Here is a 22,954-nt window from a genome sequence, read left to right as displayed (position 1 = left end):
GAATTAGAAGGAGATTTCTACAGCTATTCAAGCAAATTGTAACATTTACTTTGTAAGAAGATAGACATAGACAGGAAAAAATTCACGGACACAAGAGGAAAAAATTTAGCAAAATAACTGAGACAGTATTATTCAGTTTCTGACTAAAGTTTGAACAAAGTAGCAGCTACAGGTTTGTGTTTCTTCTTTGTGTTTAAACAAATCTACACAAAATCACATAAGGCAATATTTAGAAATTATTTTGATAAATATAAAATGACAAAAGTATAAAAGTATTAGTACACATTTTATGATTGGGCATTTGGTACATGGTGACTATATAATGCACAAGATTATTACAATCATTTAAGGTTGCAACGACTGAAAACCAATAATTATTTTATAATAATCTTATATAAATTTGTATAAATCATTACAAAATTAGATTTCTATGAATATGTATTATAATAATAAGCTTGTAGCTACAGTAGTACCTAAATATACTCTAACATACTCTAGAAAGTTTTTTACCCAAACATATGGTGTTGCTAATGCATTGTCTGGAGTATTGAAAGCTTCCTAGATGCTTCCTACAAGCTTTAATAACACAAGATTTAAAAGCTGTCATGTAAATATTTAAATGACTGAGACTAGGATTAACTGCTTCTAAATGAAAAAGAACATATAAAACACCTTCAATATCTTTTTGTCTTTTTTTTTAGATGAAGATGACCAACATTAATCTTAATCAGATGACAAAGCTAGAGGAAAACATGGACAAGAAGAAGTACCAAGGTATACAGAAAAAGCTGATTTGGGTAGTGAATTCTTAAGAAGAATCTGGACATCCTTAACAAGAACATCAGCATTTGACATGAGGGGAGAGGAAGAGTAAGAAGAAAGGCACAGAAGAGAAGAGCAAATGAGACATAACGTAAAATAAGTGAATCAGGGGTGCTGATGAAAACTCTAAAGGTTTGAGATGAGATAAAATGAAATGAGATAGGTATCAATTTGCATTGCTTATGTCATCTTGAAACAATGAAACTGAAAGAGACAAAAGAAGTCAAGTAAATGCTGGCAGACTCTAAGAATTTACATTATTGGAAAGTCTTAAAAAGAAACCTTTGGATGATTCTCTCTGCTGATGATATTTACCTAGATGATATCTATCTAAAACTAAAATCTATCTGTTTACTTCCTGAAGTTCTTTCAGATAATTGCCAAAATAGACCGAAAGGCTTTGAGAAAGTTTCAGCTTTGAGCTGAAGAGTGATGAAGTGAAAATCTGTTAATCACAAAAGCAATGTCTTATACTGCCTAACCTTCCTTTAAATGACTCTGAATTTAGGTTATATTTCACTTAACCTATACTTTTGGTCTACACACAAATAAAATGTATCTGGTCAACTGAAGGTTAGCTAATTCTGTTTCAATTCAACTGCAATGAAATATTTGAATAAAACCTGAATTTATTTACTTGTTAATGTTAAAGATAAGACACATCACATAGTTATGGAGTCACTGGCTGAAGGCAGTCATTAACTTCAGGTGGAACTGCAGTCTCAAAAAATTTTGCATTCCTGCTGAAATCTCTCCAGTCTCAGTCTTCTCTTAATGAAATGTCCTATGCAGAATAACAATTCCTTGTCCAATACCTAAAAGAAAATGATGGCTAGGAGCACCAAACAAGTGTATCATTTAGGCTGAAGAATTCTGGAACATCACCAAATTTGCTTGGGGATAGGTATGGCAAAGAATGGTGGAAGCGTGTTCAAAGGAATCGCAAATCAGATACAAATAAAGACACACTTGGAAGAGGAAAAAGGTTTTAATGTCAGGGTTAAATCAAAGATTTTGAATATAATGACAGCTGATATTCTACATATTCAAGTCAGCTGGTCTTTGTCAACCTAGATTTGTAATACTGGTGAAAGGCTACCATACAACTGTATGACTTGCCTCAGTTCTACACACCATAATATAAAGGTTTCTGGTAACTAACACTCATAGAATTTCCTGTTATGTAAGCTCTTTTTATTTTCTGTTTACTCAAAAATTTATTTTAAATATATTGTTTAAAAAAAAAAAAATTACCAAGTCATGCCAAACATTACATAAAAAAAAAAAACCTGAAAAGTTCTGTTCCATCAGTTGCTCTGTTTTTCTTTCCTAAAAATGAACATTGAGTGAATTTTATATGTTTTGTTCTCATATTCGCTACAATAGAAACCCTTTCCTTTCTAAAACAAAATTATTTTAGCAAGTTTTTATTAAAATGACTCTGAGGTAAAGGTTCCTATTATGCATTGCTTCTTTGAAACAAATTCAGAAAAGTTTAATTCTGAAAAAATTCTGAAATTCTGAGGAATCTGAAGGAATTTTGAGGAATCTGACAGCTAACACACCACATGTACGCCTCTCACCACCTCATTCCAAAATAATCATCTGAGAACATAAACAACCTGTTTCAGCATTATTGAGTTCAAACAGATGCAAATTCTCCATTACTGTAATAAACTTTTGGTTCATTTTCTTGGTATGTATTGTATGTTAGTGAAATTAAATGTTATATTCTACTTTAAGAATTGTTTATTTCTAAATGAGCTATTGCAAAAAAAAAAAAAAAAAAAAAAAGAGAAAATAAGAGTGTGCAATAGTATTTGAAAGCCATTAGAAATTGTTGGATGTACATCATGCTTCAACCACTGCAAATCTTGGCCACAGAAATGGAAACCATTAACAAAACATTAGAACAAAGCTGGAAACTGCTGATTATCAGTTTGCCACTGTCTTCAGATTTAATGCAGTACTTGGCTCAAAAAGTTCTTTAAAAATCCCCAATATAAGTGAAAATATTTACAAAATAGAATGTCTCTCACTTAATGTCTATTGGGCAATAGTCTTTTAAAACTCCACAGGCACTTGTAAATCTGTCAAAAGAATCACTGCCCATAAACAAACTTTCATGTAAAGAGCATTTCAGTGTCAATCAAATAGGATTTCAATTTTTTTAAGCACCATTTTTAAAGTAAACGCAAAACCAGAAATAGTTTAATGTTGATAACAGTAAATTACTAACTATTTACTCACCAGACCCACCAGTAGCATTTACAGGAATCATCCTGACAGTGAAACCAAGTATCAACACCATGAATTCCTATAAACCTGTCACTGACACCATCCCCCATGAGTTATGCCACTGTGAAAGCTGCTAAACCACACCCCTCCTGTTGTCTGCTCAGAGCCTGGGCAGGTTATACTGCCAGGCTTGCTATTTTATTTTCTTGTTATAATGCAGGGTTATCTTTGACAAGAGTGTTACTATTTGATAATTCTTTTTTAGAACCCCTACCTCTTCTGTCTCAAAGGGGATTTGAAACCATACCACAAAAGAATTCAATGTAGCACTAAATAACCCCAAATTTCTGTATGAGAGGATCCATGATTTTTTACAGTGCAGAAGCCTGTTATGCTACTTGGGCCTATATACCCAAATAAGAATCTAACTTCAGATAAAATGCATAAATTTCAATTATTCCTCAAGTGCTATACAATTTCCCCATGATTTGTTTGTTTGGTTTTGCTTTATTACATTTTCTTACTTGCAAACAATTTTCCAAGTTAAAAAAAAAAAAGTTACAGCATGTGCATGTTTAGTCATTGGACACTTGCAGAATTTGGTTATATTGTCTTGTTTTTACACGTAACTTAGATACATATTTACTTCAGGTATGCACATAAGAATGTTGGCTTTATTGCAATCCATTATATCTGTGCCATCTGGAGCTCTTGTGCTTATTTATAAACTTGAAGTAAATGTTTCTTTTCAGATAGAATTTTAAATAAATGTACAGAAGAGATTTATCTTGATTCCTTCGGAGTCCAGTATAAGAATTTTGACAACTTCTAACTGTTAAGTGGTGATGTCGCTACTGACCCAGAGAAGTTTCAGAGACAGTATTTTATTTGCATTTTTGGACACACACTGATAATCAGTACTCATCTCACTGACGGCAACACACAAAGGTTCAAGCACTAACACCCAAGCCAGAGCTGGGTTGACTGATAGAGAAGTCTTTGAAACAAATAGAGAGGGACATGCCATGAAGTGGGGGGTGAGAGGTTTTCTGAGACAAAAGTATCTGAGAAAAGTGTGGAAGAGGATCAAATTGTGGAGGTACTCTATTCTCAAGCTTTGTTTTTTTTGACTTAAATAAAGGTTAACAATTTAATGCAAAAAAACTGTTAGCACACTTTAAATACACCATTCTAACCCATTAATTGCTTGCATAGCTACTGTTCTATGAAGTTATTTTCAGCTAATTTAGAAGAAATGTGCTTCTATATACAATTATTTTCTTCACTCAATAATTATTTTTTCTTAAAACGCCATTTCAGAAGATAATAGCTAGTAAGAAAAGCTTTGAACAGTCCGTTCTTTGTCTGTTTGAAATACATTTTCCTCATGACACACAGAAACAAGTATCTGTTTAGGTGCTCAAGCTCTCACATATGAGACAGAAAAACATTTCGGTGATATGTCCTAAGCTGTGGAAAGTGAAATAATTGAATTAGTAGCGTACAAAACACCTTGAAAAGTTCACCTGCTCTAATGGAGTTTTATGGAAGCTGAAAGTCAGACATCTCCACAATTCTCACAAGTTTGATTGGATATTCTGGGTTTGTCTTTCAGATTTAAGATTTATGAAGGTTTTTTTGTTGCTTCTTTTATGTTTAACAGAATTTTGAACATTTACACTATGTAATGGCATGCAGAGAAACTGTCAGGCCTATATTAATTTCAACTAACATAAAATTTTTTGCTCCTTGTTTTGTCAAAGGGTATCAACATTTGATATAAATTCTTTAAAAACCTTTCTGTTAAGATTGCTTCCTAAGAGTACATTTAACAAAATAAACAAAGACTTCTAGCAAAACTAAATATTTTTCACACCATAGCAACATATCTGAGACTCTGGTTAATGTATTCTCTCTGAAATGGTAGTTTACATTCAGTGTGGCCTTCAGCAGAGAAGCATACTACAAGCGACTACACAGCACATAGAAATTAATATAATGACTAAACCCTCATAATTTTCCAGTCCAGTCTTTGTAAGATTCCTTAAGTGATTCCAGCACACATTATTAGTAGAAAGTTTTGGTTTAGTGTCAAGATCCAAACATACAGACCTCCACACATCATTGAGATCTGTCATAAGTGTAGAAATGTGTGCTAACAGAACCCAATGAGAAATTGGAACATTTGCCTTCCGTCTGAACAGTACAAAAAATGAGTATTTTGAAATTGAAGAGCCTTGTTTGGCTAAATTAGAGGAAGACAAAATTTTTATGAAGCAATAATAATATTTTTTAATCAGATGAGCTAAGATTTTTACTGTGCTAGAAAAAAAAAAGACCTTTCCAACACACAAACACATTATTACTTAGCATATTGAGCAAGGGATCAGATAGAAGACAACTGCTGGGCAATAGCTGAAACAGTATGTTTATGAGCTGAAACTGTAGAGGTGGGAGAACTAATCTTCTGTTTCTATCTGTATTGCTGGATCTCTGATTTTCTGTGCAAGACAGATCATAAAGTTCCACATAATTAATTCTTCTACTAAGTTTATGGTTTTAGATCAGCTAGAGCATCCTGCTTAGATTTAAAATCATGTAAAATCAAAACTACTTACAATATTAGCAGGAACACTCCGCAAAGTGCTAATTAGCCTCACTACTACTAATTTGTAACCCACTGTCTGAATTAAAGTACTTTCAATCTTTGATCATTGGCAGCAAATATATAAGCAACTGCCTCAATTCTAGCACAAATCTCCCTTTTCTTTTAGTGCATACTCTCACAAAGAGGAAGAGCTGATGCGGTCCATAAACATGAAGTCACTGTTCCTCCCAATGCTCGTATTACACACTCTTCAAACTACATCATTCGTTATCCATCATACATATTGACAGGGACAATACTCCTCCTGCTCCCAGATGTACAGTACATATAGTTATGTAACTAATGCTTAACACACACTCTCTCACACACACATTTATTTATATTAAAGGGCACACAGAAAAGTGCACAAGGAAATCATAACTGTGGTATTACCAAGATTCATTTTAGAATCTTAACATTTACAGGATGATTTTCAACAAGGAATTTCTCAGTATTCTTTAGCCAAAGAAAAAAATATAAAAGAAAAAATTAACAGCATGTCATTGTTTAACCAACAGAAAGCTTTTTCCCTTGCCTTTGTGCACACATGCAGACATCTGCTTTCAGGGAATAAACTCTTCTAAAACATCATTGCTCTGCTCCTCTGTTATATTTCTGAATCTTATTAAAACCATTCCATACTATTATCTATTATCACAACCTAGAAAATCTAATGGAATTTTATGAAATGATCCACTTAGGAAAATTTCCACTTAATGTATTCACAAATGAACATTACAAACGGAACACTGTCAAAATGTTAGTTTTATTGTAAAATAGAATCCAATGCACATATACAAAATGTGTTTTTTAATGCCTGTGTTGTATCTTTGCCAAATCAAAACAAACTGAAATATACCTCATCCTGCTGAGGCAAGAGACTAATCAAAAAGTGGTCAGAAAACTCTGAGACGGAGGAGAGTGTCATTTTGTAAACAAAAACTGAAAATAAAATAACTTTTCCTGTAGTAAGCTGTCCTTTGCTTTTTTCCTTACACCATTCTGCACTGCCTCAAAATATATCATGTAAATGTTGGACAGTGCAAAAATATAGCAATACTCACCAAGTACAAAACAATGTGCTCCATTTATGCTAATGTCTAAAGAAATAACACATCCACCTATTTCACTACTCCTGTTCCACCACCCAGTTCAAATTGCTATTTGCCTGCACTTCCAAAATACTGGGGTTAATTTTAAAATTTAGAAGTATAATTAACATGAAGAAAACTAAAGTGACTAGTTCTTGAAAAGTATCATATAACTTCTCTGCTCCTGCTGGGAAATTTTTTCTAGAACATGTATGTGACTCAGATGTCCAAGTCCCACTTTTAAATTGACTTAAAACATTTCATTTAAATTAGACTAAGGCTTCAATTGGTTGAAAATATTTTAGAAAAGGGCCTCTAATACTTTTCTGAATACTAACCTTTTCTAATGAATGAACAATCACCTTTTACTAAGAAATATCTACTGGTCCAACATAGTATTTAAAAAGATAATTGATCTAATATTTAGAATTTTCAAATATGATCTAGTAAACTTACTGCCTATAAAGCAAATTAAATAGACAAAACCTCTTAACATTGTAATCATTGCCCTACTGATAATTACTGTATCACGATCATACTAAAACAATTTCTTAAACCAGACTTTATCTAAGGCTGTATCATGTATGAACTAAAAGTATAATTCCATCTGAATAAATACTGACACATTCAATTAATTTATCCATCTGTGCTTACATAGAAATCCAACAAAAGCTGAAAATGTCTCAACTCATTGATTGAAAGCATCAATTAATCTCTAGAACAAAAATGGTCTATAGCTAGTTAGTGGATATTTTGCTGCAAAAACTTTTAACTCAGTTTGAGGACTCTAATGGGTACACACGTATTTAGGCATTTTAAATTAACTTCTTGTGTATAACAGCGATTAAACTTTTCTGGTTTTGTGTATTCTCTTATTTGTAAATATATTCACTTAAAATCCTTGACAAAACCAGATGTTGTTCAGTATTTTAAATCTGAAAAATCAGAGAGTTTTAGTCTTAAATGAGCATGAAATGATTAGTTTTTCTTTTTGCAGCTTCCTCCTCGTCTCTATTTCTAGTCACAGTGGTTGCAAGAATCGAGAATGAGTGACCCTTTTCAATTTCCATCCATTTCTCATTTCTAAATTCTCCTCCATTCTTGTTTTAATTTTGTAATGCATATCCACTTTGCAATATAATGTGATACAAAGGTTCTTGAAGAGGCACTGAGTGAGAGCAATGTAGATGCAACAGTTTAGTGTAGTCTAGTCTAGTCAGCCACGCTAAGAGACAGGGTTAATTAGCTATTATGCTCGTATCAGTACAGCAACACCATGCTAGTCATACTTATGCACTGGATCTAGTTCTACAAAAAAGAATATATATATACACACACACACACATATATATGAATATATATGTACACACATATTCATAACTGAAAAATAATATATATATACAAGTCATGCCATTTGATAATGAAAATAAAATGAAGCACTTGAAGAGGCAGCGGAAGCCTGATGAAGAGGAAGCTAGCTAGGGATCTAATTTTTCTCTTCAACTACCTAAGGAATAACTATAGAGAATATGCAGCCAGACTTTTCTCAGAAATGCAGATCTAAAGAAAAAGAAGCAATAGTCACAAGTTGCCATACAAAATTTCTCACACAGAATAAGGAAAAATATTCAAGACAGTAATTCGGCACTGGAACAGGTGCCCAGAGAGGTGTTGGAATTTCCATCCTCAGATCCAAAACTGAGCTGGCTGAGGCTCTGTACAACTTGATCGAAATATGAAGTTAGTCCTGCTCAAAGGCTTTGGACCACTGGAACTCCAGAGGTACCATCCATCCAACCAAGCAACCTTAATTTCTCTATGATTTTAAGATACTTATAATGTTTCTGTATTAAACCAGTGTGAAAACAGCCAAAGTAACATTGTATTTTTTCAACTTTTCATACATAGTTTTAATTGCTTCCCTTTTAACATTTTTATAATGATTACAGAATTTCACAAGACAGGGTCTGCCATAAGCTGAAGTTTTGATGAAGTTCCACTACTTAGATGTGGAGAAGTTGGGGTAACATACTTATGCAAGATACAGACCTGTCAACAATTAGGTTAAGAGGTTCCCAATTTGAAATCATGTCTCCTGGAGTACTGAAATCCAATTGATTATTATAGGTAGCTGATCCATGAAGTCTTGCTTCTATTTTAGATGAAATTATTTCCTTTCAGTTATGTATATGTGTGTGTAAACAACTCTATATATACTCATACACAGTTATATTAGTAAAAAATTAAAACTCAACCCAGGACAATACAGTACTAAAAAAATATTAGTATGAAAATAGAAACTAATATTTCTACTTGTGGCCACGAAGAAAGGTGAAAGCAAAAGGTATGTGGATTTTCAATGGGATCACAATGTTATGGTCTCATAGGAAACTTAGTTACGAGCAATAAATGTGTGACTTTTGAAAGTATTCAGAGCAGACTTAATTTGGTTTCCATATTAACCATTCAGTAAATATCTTTGCTCTTTCAGTTGTTAAGGTCAAGAATACTAAAAAGTTATAATGAACATTTGAGTAAATGATACAAGCAATCTAATATTGCTTTCTTTTCACTAATGAAGCAGCATTTTAACATTTTACAAACTGTATTGCAAAAAGGACCCATGAGTATGACGATGGAAACAATCTACAGTGCAAGTAATTTTGAATAATTAAGATTGTTGAAGTTTGAAGAGAGAGAATAAAGGGTTCATGATAAAACATACAATGGTAAAGTGGCTTTTTTTTTCTAAAAATCTTATGATTATGCATTTCAAACATTCTGTGCTTATTCCAGAAGAATACCAATCAAGTAACAATGTCCGGTATAGAAAGGAAATCATGTTTGGTCATAGGAAAAGGAAAAAGTAAAAATCATTGTCCTAAACAAGGAATAAGATACCTTACAATCTTAAAATATTAATGCAAAGCAAAAACTGTTCTTTCCCATAAACATAAAGATTAACTGGAAAGCTAATGAATAAAAATGATTAAATGCACCTGTTTATGCTACTATGCAATATTTGAAAACCTCGGAAATACACTGACTATGAAGACCTGGAATGAATACCTGAGCTTACAGAAAACATTTTTTTTCCCTGTGAATTCAAAGTGGAACCAGATTTCACTCTGAAATTTTCATCTCACTTTTTAATATTGCATTCTTTTGCACTTCTTTCCCCTTAAAAGCCTATATTAAATGCATATTTTTGTTTATCATTCTTTTTAATGTAAAAATGCTCATGATCACAAGGTTTGTTCTGGAATATGTGTTAAAAACGTGTTGGATTAAGGTTCACCAAAAACTTTGTTGGAATTTTTGAGCCAAACTTTAGCCTAATCCCTTTAGACTAAAATTAGTCTGTCCCTTTAAAGTCTAATCCAAAAGACTTCAAAATAGCAAATTGTATGGAATCCAATCTGTTTATCTGACAAGGATGAAAGGGTTTGTGCTTCATCTAGATTTGAACTTTTGGTTCCACAGTGTCTAGGTATTTCAAACCAGAGGTTTAGATCATTAAGAAATGCCACTCATGATAACTCAATTTTTCCTATGTTAATATCTATGATAGAAAGAAAAATGAATGCCTTGATAAACTTTTAAAAAATATTTTTAAGTAGTAAATGACAATTATTATGAAAAGTGTCTATCAAAATTGCCATTTCTGTCACAAGAGGTGTTATTTATCTTTTTTTATATCATTCTGTACAAATCTCGGAAAAAAAGTCAGTCACTAACAGGAATATTAGTTCATTCCCTAATGGGAAACAAGAAAACCCTATTTCATTTATTACCTTTGTCTCATCCCACTTCCAAGGTAATCTGTTTAAGACTACTTTAGCCAACCAAACTGTGAAATAAATCCAATGTACCCTATAACACAGGCAGCACCAGTTAATATTGTTCAAATTATTTACATCTGAAGGGCCGCGCCTGTCTGGATAGCTGGGCCCGACGCTTCTCTGGACTTGGTTTCTGCTACTCACATCTGTTTCAGCTTTAGACTTTCACTGGTATTCTGCCAGCAGCCACAACTTTTTAATGGCTACAATAAACTACAGAGACTCATCAAATCTTTGTTGTATGTGTTAAAATTATAACCTCTTCAATTAAAATTTTGATTTGAAAATAAACTACAGCATTATCTGAAGGAAAAAATTTGAAAGGGAATTTTTGAGAGAGATATAATGTTTTTATATGAGTGATTTTTTCTTTGTTTAAATATAAGAGAAACTAATTACAGGAATGTTTGTTAGAATTATGCTGCATATTTCTGAGTGATAAAATACCAACATCTGAAAACATTCCCATAACGTTTTTGTTTCAAATCTTTGCTGTCATTAACTTTATATGTTAATTGGTTTGGCTGGGTTTCAAATATATCTTTGCAAAGAGGAATTATGAAAACAACCTCAACATAACAATTTTTCTAGATTTTCTATAAATGCCTAAGAAAATTTGTTTTAGAAAATAGAAATCAGTGATTACAAGAAAGCTGCAGTTTTTATTTTAAGAGTCAGTTAAAGTGCTTAGCCTTCCTACATGCTGTCTGTGTCTTTGCAATGTAAAACAAATATGATGTGAATGTCACAGCCTCAATGCAGATCCTGCAAGACTAAGATGCATGACAGCAAGACTACATGCTGAAAAAGTACAAGATCAAACACAGATCATGTTTCTGCACAAACTAGCCCCAAAGAGGGCAGGCCAAAGGGTTTACAGGGCCAAGTGATGAGAGGAGATAGAGCACTCACTTAGGCCCAGGTCGAACAAACAACAACTGATACTTTCCTACCACTGTTAACCTTTGGAACTGTCCTAAAGATGGCAGTGACCTAATCCAGCAATTTCTAACTGTAAGGATAAATTATGCTCTAATGGTTTTCACTGCCTTATATTAAAAAAAAAATTTAAACAATCACGTTGTTCAACTCTGATTCTAAAAGGACCCTTCCATTTTGATGCAGAGATATAAATGTAAATGGAGAAGTTTTTATAGACTTTTCTGCAGATGTTCTCCCTAAACTTGATTTTCTACACAAAACCGCTTCACTAATAGTACCAACTTTTCCTTAACAAAAAGACAGGCTTAATATATTCAGTCATAATTTGCTGGATTTATTTTAGAAAGTCGTATGAAGCACAAAATAAAAATGAAACTGCTTGGAACTCTTAGAGAGAAACCCTTCCTACTTTATTTCCACTCAGTACCTTGATTGATAGATGAGCTGGGTTTCTGAGCCCCTCCTTATAATAAACATTTTTAGATGTTTATTTTATGTCCCAGGGTGAAAATATTTTGAACTGGAGCTTTCCATTTTCATTTCCATTTGTTGTGCTTTGGCAAGCTGTGTTTTATTTCTATATTAATAGTATTCAACTCTTTCTTGTAGCTGTTAAGTTGTTGTTATACAAGTACTGAAGAAAGTATTTATGTTATGGAACTAACAGATATCTACAGTTAAACACACAGTTCTGGAGAAGCCAGAGGAAAATTCACACATAACTAAAGAATATTTCAGAAAGATTTATCTATGGGCCTTTCAATTGTAAAAGGGAAGATTACTTTTCAGTATCTTTACTTTCATTTTTATTAAGTCATGAGTTAGAATTTTTCTTCCTTTCTAATTTACATGAGTAATTTGTGCCACAGTGTAAAAACTCTAAATGAATCAACACTATAAACCTAATTAGCAATAAGAAAACCTCATAAAGGTCACATTTTAAATGGCACTTTGTTGTTAGCAGAACAAATGTGAAAGTTCCCAGTTACCTTCTAGATCTCTCTTCAGTTTCCTTAAATCTTTTATTAGGTCTTCAAACTTAACTTGGGAGGCCTGGAAAAAATCCTGTGGTTCTGGTAAAGGAAAAATACTCTTGTCTGTTCCTGCTTCCTAAACAAACAAACAAACAGACCACTATGAAAACTGAATGCATTTACAGTGAAATAAATTACTTTTTTTGAAATGACATCTATGAAACACTATAATAAAACTGCAAGAATAACATATTTTAAATCATTCTTGCTAAAACAACTTATATATCATTCAAGATGAAATCCTGACCTCTCTGATTGTTGAAACTTCCTTTTAGATGTTGTAAAGCAAACTGCTCAGTTTCAACTATGAAAAAACACTGCGCTCACATTTCAGTTCATTTGATATCAATAAAGGTTTAGATAAGGAATCAAAAGTTTCTTAAAAACAGATAACATGAATTCCCATTTTAATGCAGCAAGTAATCTTATGCCAAAAGTTTGTGGCTTCACTCTCTCTCTCAATTCATTAAACAACACCTACTTTATAAGCAAAAATTGAAAACAATATTTATATTTTGCCTGAAGTATTTTATACAGATAGAAATACACAGTTGAAGGTTTATGTGGCTGAATAAATCACATGGGTTAATGTCTGTATGGAACTCCTAAGTATATACCTTATTTTTAGTACAATAAGAAAAAAAATCATAAATAAAACAAAAGAAAATTAAAAAGTCCTTACAAGGTTCAAAGCAGTATTTCTGGTGGAAATTTAATATAAATGGTATTAATATGACATTGCTGTGTATAAGCATATACTAGCAAGTTTAAAATATTATCTGTCACAGATTTCATTCTGTAACAAAGGAAAACTCATAGGTTGGAGAACTAATTGTTTTGTGAACAGGGAAAATATAATTTTAATATAATAAATATTTGAACATTTTTGGGGAAAATATACAGTGGATGACATTTACACTGTGTCCATTTCCTCCCAAGGAAGATAAAACTGTTCTTTTTTCAAAATTCCCTGTAGTAAAATTACAGCATAGTAGAAACTTTGCAGAAATATTAAAATAAATGAATTAGTAAATGTCGGCTTCAGCATTATTAAAAAATGAGAAAACAATACATAGATGAATACCCTGAGAACTGAGAAACATTACAGGTCAGACAGAGTTGTTTTTGTTATGAGGCTTTTAAGAGATGGGTACTTAGGTTAAAGTGATGACATTTTATTTCCCTGCTCAAAAAAAAAAAAGAAACAACCCAAAAAAACTAAGAAAAAAAAAAAAGAAGAAGAAGAAAAAAAAGGAAATAAAACAAGTACAGATCTACATATCTGTTATTTTTTAATTTCCTTTGCAGTTCAGGCCCAAAAACTGTTCCACAGGCTCCTGACATACAGACCCTCCAGTGTTAGAGATCAAAGAAACAGAGTGGTTTGAGTTGGAAGGGGACCTTTAAAGATCAGCTAGTCCTGCCCCCCTGCCATGGACAGGGAAATGTCTTCACTTACTTTAGTCTTCATTTACTTTAGTCTTACTCCTGGTAAAAATACTCATGACTACTAAATAATCAATTCAACATCCTTATGTAAAAATTAAAAAAAAAAAAAAAAAGAAAAAAAGAATATTGTATTCAACCAGACATAGGGCTGTGAAAAATTACACTAGTCTTAGATTCAAAGATTAGGTAAAGATACCTTCTTAATCTCAAAAATGATCAATTACATACTTAAAATCAATTAATAGTGACATTTTCATTTAAAAGACAACAGTTCAAACTTTCCACTCAAAAACCTTGTGCACTTCTATCAAAAAGCCTGATAAATGTAACTCGCTCACAGCAGCAGCCGCACCTCTTCCCACATTTTCAACCCCTAACGCCTCATCAGCTGACTCACCTATCTTAAGATATCAACCTGTCCTTGCTTTCTGTCATGAGAGAGAAATCCTGCTTCTGTCTTCCATTATTACCACATCAGAACAAGATTTACAACATTACAGTAACCAGGATGTAAGAAGACAGAACTGGAATGACTACTTGTCTGCAACAGTCACAGGCAATTGCCTGCAGTGGTGAGTTCAACAGTTAATGTAAAATTTTTCAAAACCTTATCATAAAACCTATAGCAAATTTCAGACCTATTGAGGTCCACAATTATTATAAGAAAGCAAAAGAAATTGATTTTATTTTTCCATCAGAGCTACTGTGTTCAGATTTTTAAAAAAGCTAATACAAACCCTTTTACAATCTCTTAAAGAAGCCCACTTTTGGAAAGGCTGATACAGCAAATGAATCTTTTACCTTATCACAATGGCGTAGGTAATATATGACGATATAATCCACAAGATTAATACCATTATCCTAGGAAAAAAATGAATATATTATTAAAAACGTGTATAATTAACAATGTTTCAAAGTGAGTAAAAATTTACTCTATTTCAAAATAAATATATCATTATTTTATATTGCTGAGATTAATAGGACTCACAATATCTTCAGCCCTAGCATTACTTACCAAAAAATCAATCTTTTATAACATAGGCTTGATCATACCACCAGACGATCTAGGGCTTCTTTTGTTCCTAAATACTGGATAAGAAACCATGCACTAGGAGAAGCTGTCGCCATATTTTTTTTTTAATAATACAAGGCATTACTGAATAATAATATTAACTTGAATAATAATACTTATTAATATTATTGAATATATATTAACCAAATATTACAGTCACCTCAGATGCATTAAGGCGAACTGAATTTCTTGATTCCTCTAGCCTCAATTGATCTATAATGAAGATCTGAAAGAGGCATAGATATTTTTCATATTTTACTCCAAACATAAAACCAGACAATGTATACTTAACAAGTGTATTTCATGCCTTGTTGCCTTATAAATATGAATTTTAATAATCACTTTGTGGAATCACCATTTCCATGGTCCTGTATACAACTGTACACAATGTAATTTTATTTTGATACATGTCATTGGATCAGCAAAGGCCAGATGAACTAATGGAAAAGTGTAAAACTGAGACTTACATGTTACAGGGCACTGTTCAACAACATAAAGCAATGGTAATATAGGGAATTATATCTGAAAAGTCTTTTCCTTCTTTTGGATCTGTCTTCATATTGTATACTGACAGGTATCAGGACATCAGTATGTGAACAATGTCTGATGCCTGTACAGAGCTGTCTTGCCTATATTAGAGCCTGCAGCACATTATATTTTACTAATATCACACACCAGCAAAATTCTTAGCTAAGCAAGTCATTGCTGTCACGCAAAGACACTCGGCTTGTATAACAGTTTTAGAAGACACTGCTGGCAGTCCATGTGACGAAAAGGAACTGAGGTGACTCATGAACATCTGATTGCCCTTTTAGAGTAAAACACACCTGTTACTCTATTTTCTATACACTAAACTATCAAACCTACTACTTGGGTTTCAAGAGTATTTGCAGACAACAAAACACGGCAATTTTGAAGTGGTGAGTCACATTTAAAAAAAAAAATCTCCATATTAAGTAATTCTCAAGGTTCACGTGACAACAAATGACTACTATGTGAAATAGATATTTAACATCAACTCTTTACCTTAGCTCCTGGAATTCACCTTACCTAGACATAATACTGCTTGCTGTTAATTCCCAAAAAGGGACTAATGGGACACAGGAAAGATACCATAGTGTTCAAATATACAAGATCCTGTATTCTTCTTCCTTGCAAATATGGTCTATCAAGTATCTCTGAGGTTTCACGTCTGCCTGTAGCAGCTGGTCCCTTTGAGTTTTTACGCATTTTGGAGACTAGTCTAAACTAATAATATATTTATTTTGACTACCAGGAAACTGTAAATACTGTGACTTTTCAGCTTGTTTTGCTAAAGAACAAGTCTTGTGCAATTATACTGTACATCTGTCACTCCTTTTCATAACTCATAATTTTGGAACGTGCTGGCTAAATTCAGCCAAATTGGAAAGTCCCAGAGAGAATTAAATTCTTACAAGTTTATGGTTAGATAGAAGAGCAAGACTAAAATTAGTACTTCTACTGGGAAGAGTTAGACAAGGCTCAGTTGTTTTACATTTTAATTCATGTCAGCCAGCCAATCAACAAACACCTGACTACTGGGAAACTTGGCCTAGTTCTAGTTTAGTTGCAGTTTATACTGCGTCTTGTTCATGGAGTAGGACTGGTAGAGAAGTGGTCATAGGGAACAGCTCAACCATTGCAGTGAAAAGTAATAATTAGAATTGTAGAATCACTTAGGTTGGAAAAGACCTTTAGGATCATCAATTCCAACCATAAACCAAACACTGCCAAGTCCACCACTAAGTGCCTCAGTGCCACATCTACTCACCTTTTAAATACCTACAGGGATAGTGACTCAACCACTTCCCTGGACAGCCAGTTCCAATGCTTGACAACCCTTTCCGTGAAGATATTCTTCCTGATATCCAATCTAAACCTCCACTGGGGCAACTTGAGGCTGCTTTCTCTTGTCCTATCACTTGTTACTTGGGAAGAGACCTACACCCCCCTTGCTTCAACCCCCTTTCAGGTAGTTGTAGAATGCAATAAAGTCTCCTCTCAGCCTCCTTTGCTCCAGGCTAAAGAGCCCTACTTCCCTCAGCTGGTCCTCATAAGACTTGTGCTCTAGGCTCTTCACCAGCTTAATTGCTCTTATTTGGACATGCTCCAGCACCTCAACATCTTTAGGAAACAAAGGACTCAAATCCATTGGAAAAACTTTAATACAGTTGCTCACTGAACAATTTATTAAATGTAGTCTTACATTTTGTTAGTGATGGCATTCACAAGTAAAATAAAAAGCTCCCTAGACATACTGATTTCCTGACATTGCCTGTCTCACAAATGCATTCCTATGCACACAAAGCATAACTGGGAACAAACCCATAAAATCTACCTTTCTTATACTTCAAGACAGCACTTCACGTAGGAAAAGAGGAAGAACATGAAAGAACAGGTTTTTTTTCTCACCCTCCAAATATGTACCAGCATCAGCTGAAAATACCTCCCGTTCTTTGCTGCTACATATATCCATGTGGTTTCTAGGTATGCTTTGGCAAAGAAAAACTTTGAGTAGTGTTTCCATTGCCTGCATTATCTAGCACTTCCTCCTCTGGCCTACTGAAATAAGGAATAAAGTAACCTCACCTCAAAAGGTGTCCAGAGTGTATTTGAGCCTGACTTTGATCCAAGCATACCTAATCCAAAAGCTGCTAGTAGGTCTCAATTTTTGACAAAATAATTTACTGCCATCTACCAGCATTTTCTCATGCCTGCCATTCAGAATTCATGCCCTACATCCATTTAACTGTCAATTCAGTAAAAAACCACCTGAATATATCTTGTTGGGTCTGAGACATCTCTTTGAAGAGGATTAAAATCCTGTATATTATATATTTATGTCCCTTAGGTATAATTCCTTAGTGCGTATGCTACACTGAGCTTTAACTGATATTTTGCTTTTAAACCTGATTTTTAAAATATTTTTACCTACGCAGAGCTACCTTACATTAAGAGCAAAAAAAAAAAAAGAGAAAGGGGATATTTACTGGAGAAGACTTCAGCAATCTGTGCTCTCTCACTTCTCTCTACCCTACTGTAATTAAGTCCCTACTAGTAAAAGAGACACACATAAGTTCTCACATAAGATAATTATCCTAGTAGTACTGAATAGGACAAATTGGAGATTATGGAAAATTGGGAGGAAAAAAAAAGCAAGAAAATGGTACAAAGTGCCTTGCTTTTTCAAGCAAGAATGGTAAGAAAGAAAAAGAGATTAACTTCTGACATATGATGGAACAAAAAAAGATCACTTGAGAAAAATCATCTTTAATTAAAAATGAGTACTTACTCTGCTTTTGACATCCTTTAGTTTGGGGAGTATTTCCAAACCAAATCCATCAGCTTGACCTCGGGTCCTATTCCCGCCATTCATATAATTTCCAAAAGCCAGAATCAAACCTAAAATTTCCTTTACACTTGTCATGTTCAGCAAAGCCTGGAAAATGAATACTAGTCTGTAACTTCCATTGGCACAAAAATTCTAATCACTAATATAAAATACTATGCCTCAAAACAGAAAAGAATCTAGTAACACAGTGGAGAACTAATACATTTTTTTAATTTACATATAAAGACATTTATCTTGTCAATCAAGAATCTGAGGCCATGGGCCTAAATCTTAACTATGTAGCTTTATACTACATATTGGATAAAGTAATTGCAGTGTGAGCTCCTCATAAATAAACTGAGGGACATACCACTTTCCCTATCTCACACAAAACCGTTTCTTTATTTATGTCTCCTTTGGAAAGGAAACACTTAGTAACTATTTTTATTGTTAGAACATGCAAAGAAATCCAAAGGGATAGAGCACGGTTACTTCGTGGCATTAAAGCTAACCAAAAGCTAATTTTCAAATTGGAAAAAAAATTTAAAATTAAATAACATCCCGGTCAGGATGTTATACCTTTAGGTCACTAATTTATCTTTTCATTCTTATTTCATTCTACTTTTCACGTTTTATTTTTTATAATTTCAAAATCTTGTCCTTAGTCATTCCTATTATAGAAATCTTAGGTAAAGCTTTGTCAGGTACTAAAAAATCTGCTGTAACAGGGTTAACAGAAATGTACAGATATCAGGGGAAAGTAGTAAGCTAATGAACATGATAGGCATCTATTGCTAATGGCATCAACAGTGCTTTTCAAAAAAAAGTAAGTTTGCAAGGCCCTGTAATAAGCTAGTCTGATATTTAATTTCTATTTCACAGAGATTATCTCTTACTCTGTTTAATGTGCAAAGTAACAAAAACGTGCTATCCAAATAAAAATAAATTTTTCTACATAGAGCATAGGGCATCACATACAACTCACTTCCCCTCTTTCCTGCTCCTTTTGTTGCTATAAGCAGCTAAAAAATGTAATATATTTTTATTCGCCTGAAAAGCTAATAGCCAGGTTTAAGATTCATCACTTACAGTAAAAAAAGAATGAATATTCTAAAATATATTTATGTTTTTATTCAGCTTTCATTAGAACTTACCTTGGAAACACGAGTTATGATATCAACTTTCCTGTGCACTGATGTTATCCCTTCAGAGAAAACTGACTGGAAGATAATACACTGAGCTCGTTCTGTGAAGTTGGGGATTTGTGATAACTCATATAAAAATCTATGGAAAAAAAGAGTATTAATGAATCTTTATATTCCTTATTTGTGGGGTACATAATGGACCAAATCTGTAGGATCATGAAATACACATGCAATCTTTCCTTCTTTGAATCAAATCTGACAGAATTTATAATTGTTATATTCTTTATGCTCAGTGTGATAAGAATTCCTATAAATCTCAAGAAAAAGGTGAGACATTAATCATTATCACATTAATCCACTAACTCACTATCACAGCTGCATAGTAATGAACATAAGAATCATAAACCTAGATCAGAGGTCAAAAAAAAAAAGAAAAAGAAAAGGAAGGAGCTAGAGAAACACTATCTATTTACTGTTTTCATTCATGTGGTTTTGCTTCCCTTAAAAATGTGCCCAGCAATACGGAACTCAATATATTCCTATAAGGCTTTTTCATAACATAAAATGTCTGTCAAGAAATTTCTTCTGATGCTCAGCCTCAATTTTCTTTTACTAATTTGCACCACACATCCAATTATATAGCAGCATGTTTTATGGTAATGCACCTAGCCATTTATTTAGCTCTTGCAGATTATATCTCTCTTCAGTCACTGTTCAGCAAATTTACTAACTTTTTATCCGTCCTCACATATACACTTTCCTCATGACTCTATTCCAGCTTTCTTCCTTTAACTCTTTGGTAAATAAAAATAATTAGAAGCATATTCAACAACTCCAGTTCGGATATCACAAAATGAAAGCATCCCAAAGGCATGAGTAATTCCTCCCTTTTCTATTCTTCATTTTAAAATGTAAGAATTTGGCTAAGTAATACAGGAAGCTTTAGCATTTCTTACAATAACAGGGTTTGCATAATTTGCTTTGTGGGGTTTGAGTCTAGGATTTCAGTGATACACATGCTTTCTTGAAATCCAGAAGCGAGCTGTCTTTTGCTCTAATACCATTTTAGAAACATTCTTCTAATCTGGCTACAGATATCCTTAGACTCCCCTTAATGTAATGCCAAAAGATTTTTTTACCTCACTGAATTATGGGAAATTCTGTGAACCATTATTAGCTTGAATTATTAAATTTATTTTAATTATTTGAGCCAATGCATCTGATTTCTCAAAATTATTTATTTTTCTTAAGAAAAAATATCAGTATTTTCAAATTTGCTTCATATATTTCTCATGCATACAATGCTTTGCTGAATACATAATGACTGCCTAAAAAATCAGCAAAATCCACCTGTGGCTGGTGTGAAATACTACGTTGTAATTGGAATATCATTTTTTTCCTTCTTTTTCCTCTCTTGCTTGATGAAAAAATCTATTGTGAGAGAAGGACTGGGGAGGCCCGGCTTGGCTCCTACACTTAAGCAGTGAGAAAAAAAGAAATGCCAAGCTGGTATTAATAAAAATGCTTCCTATTGGGAATGAATGGTATTGCCAGGAAAAAAATAGGATACTTCGCACTTTGTGTGAAAGAAGCAAAAGAAAGAAAAACTCAAACTGCTTCACTAAAGTTCTAACATACATACATTTTAAAAGTTTAAATTAAAAAACTCAAATGACATATATTCTTGTCTTTTCTTGAAAAGGGAATTATCTCCTACACTGCTGGTCACTGAAATACAATGTAATTGTGCTGAGAATAAAAGAAGCATCAGCATATAAAGAAAATATCTCCAGATTTTGGAAATTGAAGTATTCAATGTAACTATCCAGACAGAACACTTATAACTGAAATCTATCACAAAAAGGAATCTTAATGACTACAAATGTAGTCCCTAAACACAAAGTCATGGCATTGAATCTGTGGTTATCAAAGATAAACCACCAATTCAGGTGGACAAAACTTTTGGAGTGAAAAGAATAATCTTAGTTATTTTTTCAATTTTTGTCTAAGAAGAGTATAATTTTGACTTAAAGTAATGATGACATACTATCACATAGCTTTTTGATGGGCTTCTCTTTGCTATACTTCTCATGGCCTAAATTAAACATAAGAGGATTTGCTGTTCATCTCTGCGAGGTCCACTTTACTCCTCTCCTGCAGAAACTGTAAATAAAAAATCCATTTATTTGAGAACTCTTTTTTCCTATGAGAATCTTGTAGTAAAGGACTTGGGAGTACTTTCAAGCCAGGCATATCACCGTGTTGTTAGTGTAACAGAACATTCTTCCAGAATATAGACACAGAAGGCTAATTCTATGGAGGTAAACTATTTATCAGTTCACATTTATCCACATTTGAAGAATATAAAATTCCGAAATAATTTTTTGGGAAAAAGGCATATCTAACCCTGCAAGCTTCTAAGTAAACCAGCAGGATTTAAACTGAAGTCAAAGGAAAGTGGTCTTCAAAGAGAAGCAAATGGCATTGCTTGGACAGCAATTATCAACAGCTCACTACTTCCTGAATTCAAACTACATACAGAACAGCAAAGCTCAGTACCATATTTTGCTACTATTTCCTTCGTTAGTATTTCTTTCACAGTAGAGATGACTTCATAGAAATTATATTACAGCTAAAAGGATCTTAGAAACTAGCTAAAGCATCTGCATCCTACTAGCAAAGCCCCAAATTGTGGCCAATTGTGCATATAAATCTTTACCATGTTAATGAATATTAGCATTTTAACAACTATTATCATGAAGCGTAATTTAGGGGGGTATTGTCATGTTGCTGTCACACTTACAGCTAGTGCCAACAATAGCACATTTAACATGCCAACAAAACAAATCAAAATCACATGTGCAGGAGAGCACCAGTGATACCACTAAAGCTATTTGTCTGGTAATCCAAGCATTTAAAAACAGTTTAGAGGCTGACTTAGACAACAAAACCAGCAGCACCTGATCTACTGACTTTTCAGAAGGGACATTATTTTGAAAGTCCAATAAAATTTATATAAGTGCATCATCACCAAATTGTTTCCCCTTCGAGGCAACATTTTAAAAAACTAGTTTTCTTAACCTATGTAGTTTAATAATAGGGTAAAAATGAGATAATTAAGACTTTCAGAGAAAACAGAGCAATAATTGATAAAAAGTAGCTTTTGTCTTTGATACTACTATTTCACTATTTGATCAGGCGTAACTGCTTTATTTACAGCTCTTTTAATTATGGAACAATGATAGCATAAATTCAACTTTGTGTTTAATTGAGATCAACCTCTCCATTATAATTTACAAAAACAGACAACCTTTTATAAC

The 22,954-nt window shown here is 33.1% G+C and overlaps 1 protein-coding gene across 1 annotated transcript in view; it reads right to left on the bottom strand.

The window, feature by feature from the left end:
* LOC104360805 (formin) overlaps positions 1-22,954 on the bottom strand; it is a 148,933-nt gene that overhangs the window by 49,452 nt on the left and 76,527 nt on the right. The window contains exons 9-12 of the mRNA XM_032984591.2: positions 19,644-19,773; positions 18,451-18,597; positions 14,867-14,926; positions 12,572-12,692 (exon numbers count right to left, since the gene is read on the bottom strand). Coding sequence (XP_032840482.2) covers positions 12,572-12,692; positions 14,867-14,926; positions 18,451-18,597; positions 19,644-19,773 — 458 coding nt within the window. The remainder of the gene's footprint in view (positions 1-12,571; positions 12,693-14,866; positions 14,927-18,450; positions 18,598-19,643; positions 19,774-22,954) is intronic.

This window comes from Tyto alba, unplaced genomic scaffold (assembly GCF_018691265.1).
Source record: "Tyto alba isolate M040663 unplaced genomic scaffold, T.alba_DEE_v4.0 Super-Scaffold_18, whole genome shotgun sequence".
NCBI classification, from domain to species: Eukaryota; Metazoa; Chordata; class Aves; order Strigiformes; family Tytonidae; genus Tyto; species Tyto alba.
This window is presented reverse-complemented; position numbering and strand designations above follow the sequence as displayed.